The sequence below is a fragment of the Aquila chrysaetos genome, chromosome 11 (assembly GCF_900496995.4).
Source record: "Aquila chrysaetos chrysaetos chromosome 11, bAquChr1.4, whole genome shotgun sequence".
NCBI classification, from domain to species: Eukaryota; Metazoa; Chordata; class Aves; order Accipitriformes; family Accipitridae; genus Aquila; species Aquila chrysaetos.
In genome coordinates this window covers 14,686,665-14,695,030 of record NC_044014.1, presented here as the reverse complement: position 1 = coordinate 14,695,030, position 8,366 = coordinate 14,686,665, and the positions used below count along the sequence as shown (strand labels likewise).

At 47.5% G+C, this 8,366-nt stretch overlaps 1 protein-coding gene across 1 annotated transcript in view; it reads left to right on the top strand.

Moving 5' to 3' along the window:
* The first annotated feature begins 112 nt into the window (after positions 1–112).
* NEURL1 (neuralized E3 ubiquitin protein ligase 1) overlaps positions 113–8,366 on the top strand; it is a 166,395-nt gene continuing 158,141 nt past the window's right edge. The window contains exon 1 of the mRNA XM_030031000.2: positions 113–443. Within this exon, the coding sequence (XP_029886860.1) occupies positions 359–443 (85 nt within the window). The 5' untranslated portion in view covers positions 113–358. The remainder of the gene's footprint in view (positions 444–8,366) is intronic.

Genomic DNA, 8,366 nt, shown 5'->3' with positions numbered 1-8,366 from the left:
GGCGGCGCGAGGCGCCCCCCCCCTCCCCGGGGCGGAACAACTGTCTCCATGGCGACGGGGCGCGGCGGCGGGGGGGGGGGGGGCCGCGGTGCCGCCGCCCCGCCCCGCCGTACCGAGCCGCGGCGGAGGCGAGCGGAGCCGGCGCGGCCCCGCGGAGGGCGACGGTACCGCGGGGCATGGGGCCCGGCGGGCGGCGGGCAGGAGCGGGGCTCTCGGCGTCAGAGTGAGCGCGGGAGGCGCCGGCGGAGCGCTGCCCGTCCCCCCGTCGTCCCCCCCCCCCCCGCCGCCGCCGCCGCCACAGCCCCCGGGGAGAGACCTTGCGCGGTGCCGCCCGGCCCGGCCCGGCTCGGATGCCGCCATGGGGAGCCGCTTCTCCAGCATCCCGGCGCTGCCCCGCGGCGGCCAGGGCCGCCTGCACCGCGCCCGCCACCACCACCTCAAAGGTACGGCTCGGCCGGCACCCCCGGCGGGACGGGCACCCCCGGCGGGACGGGGCTCCCGAAGCACACGTGTAGCCCGGAGCGGGATGGGTGCTGAGGGCACCCCGAGGTGGGATGGGCACCCAGGCAGGACACGGACCTTGGGCACCCCGGGGACCCCAAATTGGGATGAGATCCCTAGGCACGCATAGCAGCCTGAGCGGCCCCCGCCGGACAGGCGTCCCGGGCACCTTGGGACAGGCTGGGCTGCCTGGGCACCCCGGCGTGGGATGGCTCCATGCCTGGCCCCCCATGCCCTCTGGCGGTGTGGGCCCCCTGCCCTGCTCCCAGCCCTGCCGCTTCTTCCCCAGCAGTGCCCCATGGGTGGCTGATCGGTGCACAGGTCTCCCCGGGCAGAGGCACCCCGGGAAAGCAAGGGACAACGTGCTGGAGGAGTTGGACCACCAAAGAGTCCCCAGGTGTTTCTCGGTGAACGAAAGCTTTGCTTTGGCGTCTTTTCTGGGTGCTTCAGGAATGCGTCTGTGTGCGTGGGACTGTCAGTCCTGTCCGGAGGAGGGCAGGGGGTATTTGGGGCTCCTTGTCCAGCTTACGTGGTTATTCTGTTCCTCATAAGGATGAAATCCCTTTTCTGAAATCCTGGGGCAGTGTTGGGACCAAATCGGATGGGGATGACTTCTGTAAGGCGAGGAGTGACTGCCCAAGGTGTCCCTCTGTCCCTGCCCTTTTTTGCCCCCTTTCGCTGTAAGCTGGGAGGGTGGTAGTGGAAAATAACCTGTCATTCTTGAAAGAGATTTTCTTGGGCAGCAGTACACACCATATTCAACGCTGCCGGGGTACATCTTCACTAAGCATTTTCACAGCCAAAGCTCTGAATGATGGGGGTAGAAGATGTCAGACATCTCTCTGTAAGCAGGGAATGAGGGAAGGTGCTGCTTCCACAGCCATTTCAGATGATCAAAACTTGTTGCAGCTTCTCCAGTGTGTTGCAGAATTTGCAGCCACCAGCATGGAAAATAGGAACATTGCTGTTCACCCTCATTTTTACTGAGCTTTCGGATACTTCTTTGGCATGGTCTAGGGGAGTGGCAATGGTTAATGATGAGCTGGGCAACTGGTTGTTATACTGAAGGATTTTCTGATACTTGCATTATTCTTCTGTTACACCTCTCTGCTCCCTTCCTCTGTACTTGGATATCCGCGTCAGAACAGCTGTGTGAACTGAGGGTGATTATATCATGGCTTTTTTAATGGCCATGCAAGGAGACATTATGAATGCTTACTGCTCTGTCATGGACAAAGTCAGTCAGAAACAGCCCAGACAGTGGCTGTGCTTAAAATTAGACTCACAAGGAGGGGGATGCTGAACCCTAAATGGTGAACCATCATCCTCTATCAGTGCAAACATGAAGGCACATGCGATGCTGTAGTAGTTGGTATGCAATTGCAAACTGCCAGGGAGGATTTGTCTCTTAAGAATCATGCTGTCAGCTGGAAATCTTTCTGGAGCAACCTTAAGCAGATAAGAATTTATAAACTGGAGCCAGAAGGGACACTGCCACTTAATCCATTATCAGTGGCTTATGTGAGATTTTGAAGATGCTCTGTATGAATCGCCTGATTTTGGGGGGGTGTGGGGTATGTGTTAATGGCACTTTGTTTCTTTCTTTCTTCCTTTAATTTCCATTTTAATTAAACTTCTACCTGTGCTGAGGCAGCAAGCAGAAATGTTCTCAAGTCTGTAATTTAGCAGAGCACTGAAATAATTTTGGAGTAAAGAGTTAACAAGGCATTGTCTTTGTTGTAAAAACCAAGCAACTGCCAGAGACAATATGTGCCTCTTCTGTCTTTTTTGAAACCAGACTGCCTCAGGTCCTACATTTAAATGCAGAATAAACAAGTCTGATTGCATCTGACAGGTTCCTGTAAAATGGTCTGGAGGCATAGCAGCAAAAGTATGAATGTCACACAGTTTTGTTACATATCTGCCATTTAACATTTTGTAAAGCGTATTTTAATTGAAGGTCCCCAGTTGTTCTTCCCTCAGTGTCTGGCTCAGTGTTAGGGATACTGAACTTTGATATATCAATTTGGCCACCATCTAGTACTTTCCTTTTGCGACGACTTCTTCCTAACCTGGTGCCAGGGTGATTTAGGCTCGTTCTTGCTAAAGAAGAAGCTATGATGGCATTAAGTTTCCCAAGGTGGTCTGGGGACTCTGAAGTCAGTCCCTGAACCTTACAAGTTCATCTCCGCTTTATAAGAAATAAGACCTGTGTACATAGTAGAGATGTTGCCCACATGTACTGAAAATTTTTATACCCTTCTGTTAGTCCTGCTAAAAATGGTCATTTTAGTTAAATAAATCTTCTGAAGACTATGTGATGCTTTTGGTGGTATTGAAGGCATAACACAGAAATATCATTAAAGACTGGCATGGCTGGCAGAATACTTGCTTTGCTTTTGATGGTTGTGCATAAAAAGGAAAGCACCCAACTTGATTCTCAGACTTCAGCTGCAGTTTTAAAACCAGGTAGCTGATATAGGCAGGTCCTTACTGAAGTTGCCTGCAACAGTAAACCTGGAATCCTGGGCTTTAGAGTTGCTTTCAGAGTAGGACAGTACCTTAAAATCTAGTATGTCCAGCCCTTTATAAAAGGACTTCACATTGCTGTTCACTAGAAACTGCTAGACACGAGCACCTTGGAATTACCTATTCCAAAGCATTATGTCATGCCTGGATTGTTAATCCAGATTTTGGTGACACAGTTGTGCCTGCAGGCTTTGACTGGTTTGGAGACAGGGAAAACTAAACTCAGTGGAAACCGAAGTCCTCCAGGACCACGGCTGATCAGATGCCACGGTCCTGATGTGGCTGTTAATCTTAAAGCCATGGCCAGTGGTTGGATGGAGGTTGTCACTTGGTGATATTATGATAGGGAGGTTGAAGTGAGATTATTTTCAGCATTCCTGTGAGTATTTCCCTTCCCATAACCCAGACGTGTCTGTTTTTTCTGGGGTGACGGAAGGTGATCCATTGTGTACTTCCCTAAAGCTGAGCAAAAGATTATGATTATCTGCTAACAATCTCCATAATGATGCAGCCAGATAAACTCCAGGAAATTTTTGCTGTCCAACCTCTCTGAAATATGGTTTGTGATAACTATCAAACAAGGTGTGTATGGGCTGTTTGGAGCGGAACCGAGTGGGAAAAGTCCAGCCATATCTAATCTCCTGGATTCTGTGATGAAAAAGATCAACCTTTGCATCGGTGGCTTTGTGTACTGTTCATTTACTAGTGCCAGGGCAGTCTGGCTTGAACTGTTCCAACCAAGGAGATTTCTATTATTTCTCAAGACACACATCCCCAGTTCAACCCATCTTTCTGCCCCAGGGTTCTTCCAAGATATTCTATTCAATCTCCTCTCTTAATTGTCCTTTTTAATCCTGGTGTAGCTCAGTAAATTACCCTCCTTGCCTAGTGTTACATCTTCCAAATGTCTGTGGCTGTTGCATTCCTTCCTTAGCTACTGCTCAGCCTTGCTGAATATGTTTAACTCTTCCTACTGTGATGTGTGGGCCGTGTACCCTGTTAGGGCTGTTGTGTAGTTCCCAGATTTGCTGGTCTGGGATGCTAGAAATGCAGTTTTTGCTAGCCCTTAGTTCAGAGGTGAGGCACAGGATCTGAATGCCATCTCCTGTGCTCTGTGGGCAAGCAGCTCTTTATTCTCACTTGCCCCAATGTCCTCAGCTTCAAGAAGGCTTAGCCATTTTTGTGGACAGCAGATCAATATTACATTGTAAAAGCTGGGAAGTATTTCTGTCTCCTCTCTTAAATCCTTTCCTCCAGCCTCCTACTCAGGTTTGCTGCTCTTTCCTGAGCCTCCTCTTGCCTCGGAAGGTAGCTTTCCATGGTAAGTGACAAGTGAGCAGGATTTCTTCCGGCTGGTTTTCTCACGGGTTAATGCACCTATGATATTTATGCAAAAGAATGCATGCGCTATGTTACAGAGACAGCCTGAGCTAGTCAGAGATCCTCTTTTCAGCAGTGGCTGATTACTCATGGGTTATTCTTTATTATTTGTATTACAGTGGCATCTGGAGGCTCCCATTGAGGTCTGAGTCATGTTGTGCTGGGTGCTTCCATGGTCCCCTGTACTTACTGCTCATTCTTACAGATAGCTCTTGCTCATGTGTCTGGGTGATCTCTGTGGGATGATTTGGCGTTTGTATCTCCAGAGTATCTCATGAAGCAGGCTGGCACCTTGGCAGGACAGTTCTTCTTAGTCCCTTCTTTTGCTAGGAAACCTGCAGTCAGTCAGCAGCGGTTTGCTGAAGGGTATGACTGCCTTTCTGGCTGCAAGCCCCCAGAAACACAGCCTGTTGCGCAGCACTTCACCAAGGAGGCAGGGGCTTTGCTGCTTTTCCTGGCCCACGGGGGATTATACAGTCTTTGCCTGCATTGTTGCAGTTGCTGTTCCAAACTTTATATCCCACTGACACATAAATACGTGGGACTTTTTTCTCCTCTCACTGGTATTTTATGAGCTTCTGAAATACATGCAGAAGATAGTAATCTGCCTGGTGTAGGCATTTCAATAATTGTATGTTGTTGATAGGAAAGACTATCCTGCTGCCAGCTCCATTTTGTGCAGTCTCTAGATAAAACTAAGTGGGGAGTAAAAGGGTGTCAGCAGCTGATGATCATGGGGATTAGAAGTTGGGGTGCAAGCAGTGCACTGGGAGGGGTGCCAATAGTGATGCTGTGAGATAACCTCAGCTCCCATTGTTGTCATAATTGGTTCTTCTTTGAAGTACTATTTAATTTTCTTCCAGCCTTAGAGAGTCAGAAGTTTCATCACTCAAGGCTTTGAAGGATGCCTCCTGCTTCCTGACCTCCTGCTTTCATTCTGTCTTCGGTTGTGCTTGTTGCCCTCTGACCTGTCAGTGTGCCTGGGTTCTAGGTATAAAGCTTTTCCCTGCCTGAGGTTCTCAGGTTTATATGACCTTCTCCCAAGCACTAGATTTTTCCCAAGCTACTGAACTTTGATTTATTGCATTTAAACTGCCTAAAATTGCTCAGTGTTCCAAACACAGCAATTTATCGATCTTATGTTCCCTTTCCCATTGTCCTTTTCATAAAGCGCTGAAGCCTGTTGGTGGAGCTGGTAATGCTGCAGCTTGTCAGAAATTTCCCAGGATATCATGTGGTGGTTTGCCCACAGGTGATGCTCTGTATTTCTCAAGGACAAGAAAGGCTACTTTTGAAAACCAGTAGGAACAAAAACATCAGTGGGGTGATTGAGCTGAAAATGTTAGTGCAAGGCTCAGTAGCAGTTAAAAAAACCAAATGAAATACTAGAAATTATAAGGGAAGCCAAACAGAAGAAAAAAGAGGCCATGACTAGATTGTTGTATAAATCTGAATATTGTGTGTAGTTCTGGTTCTTCGCCTTCCATCATCTTAAAAAAAGATACAGGAGAACTGAAAAAGGTTCAGAGGAGGGCAACAGGGACAGTCAGAAGTCTGGATTAATTTTATATAAGGAATGAGTGAATAAACTAGGACTCTTACCTCTGGAAAAAAGGACAACTAGGATGGGAGATGACTGGCATGTAGAGAAGGGGCAGAGCTGCACTCTTCACTGTCTCTTCCATTACAAGAATTAGGAGGACATCAAATGAAGCTGGTAGATTCCAGCTCCTTTGGAACAAAAGGAGGCTGTAGCCATCTGCAGTGGCTAGTAGCTCTGTAGAGCTCATTAATAGTGGATGTTATGGATGCTAAAATGGGTCCAGTTTTACGGGAGATTGGAGGAGGTCATGAAAGAGGAATCCTTTGAAGTTTGCTACATATAAAGACCACACAGTCACCCTGCTCATATGTACTTCCCAAGGGCGTCTTCCTAAGGCTACCTGTGTTTAGCTGATAAGGATAATGCTGAAATGAGAACTTAAAACTTCTCCAAACCAGTTAAAGCTGGAGCTGGGTTGTTCAGACATTGCAGTGGTAGGTCGAGGGATAAAGCCTGCTCTGGTGTTGGCTGGTCTCTAGATGGATCCATCCTCTTTTTCATGAATGTCCCTGCCTGGGTGTTTACAGAGTGGTTCATTGCCGTGGCAGCCTTGAAGTCATGCACAGACCGTCCAGGCTTTATGTGGGACACAGTAGGGATTGTGACAGGTCCGTGTGCAAGCTTTCTTGGATGAGGCCATGTCTCCTGCACTCTGATTTTGACAAATAAAGGTGCTTTTGCATTTGTGGGCTCTTTTGGAGTAAGAGAAGGCAGGTTCTCTTTGCTTACATTGACCTCCTGCATGACAGAGGCCTAAGTAGCACCCGCTTCATTTTGTTTCCTAGACTGTTGAAATAGCAGCTTTTGTGGATATCCCCATATCTGGGAAGATTTCTAATACAGAGGCTTGGAAGATTTCAGATTTGGCAGCTGTTCTTACCTACTGCTGCTAGGATAATTGCAGGAACCAGCTACTTCTGCATCGCTGAAATTGTTGCCCGTGGCAAGTACATAAGTACATGTTGTTTTACTTACGGTGCATACCTTCGTGGTGGCTACTTACTTCAAGCTGGGGATCCACACATGCTCTGACTTGGTCTGCCTTGAAATTTTAGGACATCTGAGTAATCCAGTTCTGAACTGTCCCGGGGAGTGGGTCTGCAACGCCTGTGTTTTGGGATTGTCTCCACCCAGAAATGGTTGATCTAAGATTAACCTTAATCACAGCACTGTGCAGGTGCTCAGCACTGTGCTGTGAACTGCCGAATCCCAAAGTAGTTTCTTACTTTAATCACAGCACTGTGCAGCTGCTCAGTTCTGTGCCACAAATCGACAAATCCCGAAGTAGTTTTGGGGACAAGAGCTGAATTTTGACTGAAACTTAAGGTCTGGCAATGGTTAAAGTTTCTGCTGTGACTGCGACATGTATACATGAGCCTGAACTACCTTTTAACCTAGCTAACTAGGGTATTGCTAGGTGTGTAGCTGGGGAGGAGGGCAGGCACTTGGATACTTACCCATACTAAGGTCTGGGTTGAAGCAGCTATGTGGTTAAAATTGAGGTGGAGTAGATTTTAATCTTCACTCATTCTTGGGGATCTCTAGCTGATAAAAGCATGTTGTATATAAGATTCTAGTTCATGTTTATACTACTGGTTATTTGGCCTTCCAGTTACAGTATTAAAATAGGATTGTGTTTTAAAATTATGGGGCGGAGGATGCCATGGTGGTATTATGTTTATACAATTCTCCATTAGTCCACCTCAGTTCAACTCTTTGCTGAAGCATTGGAAGGATTCTCAGCTCTCAGAAAACTGTCAGGTTAAACCTCAGGGCTATTTTATGCAAAGCTCTGGAAAGTAAACATTAATAGTTCTCAGCCAGCCTCAGAGATAAAATACCATGCAGGTTTTTTAGTTTAAAAAAAAACCACTTAATGTAAACATTTTTTTTAAAAAACAGTAATAAAATTTTAGACAAAATAAATTCTTAAGTACTGGCATTGCTTGCAAAATCTCCTTCCTCTCTTTCTTCCTTCATATTCAGTATTTGGGTTTCACACTGGTAACACCAACACTTCTGCATGTTCCTGCATGTGTGGGCTTACACACATGTGCATGGATATATGCAGGGATCCCCTATTGACTGTTGATCTGATTGTTTTTATGATATGGCCAGAACACATCCTATGTCTAGCATCAGGACTTAAGAAGATCGATTCAGCAAAGCAATGGCTAGGGAGCTCTGTAACTAGCTAGTGCCAGTGTAAATAACTAGCCAGTGCCAGTGTCAGTAACTAGCCAGTGGGGTAGCAAAGAAGGAGCCTGGCTTCTGGAGAGACAAGGGACCATGGGATGCTAAGCAAAGCTGGAAATCTGGGATCCTTTTTCCCAGTGGAATTAATCAGGGGCAC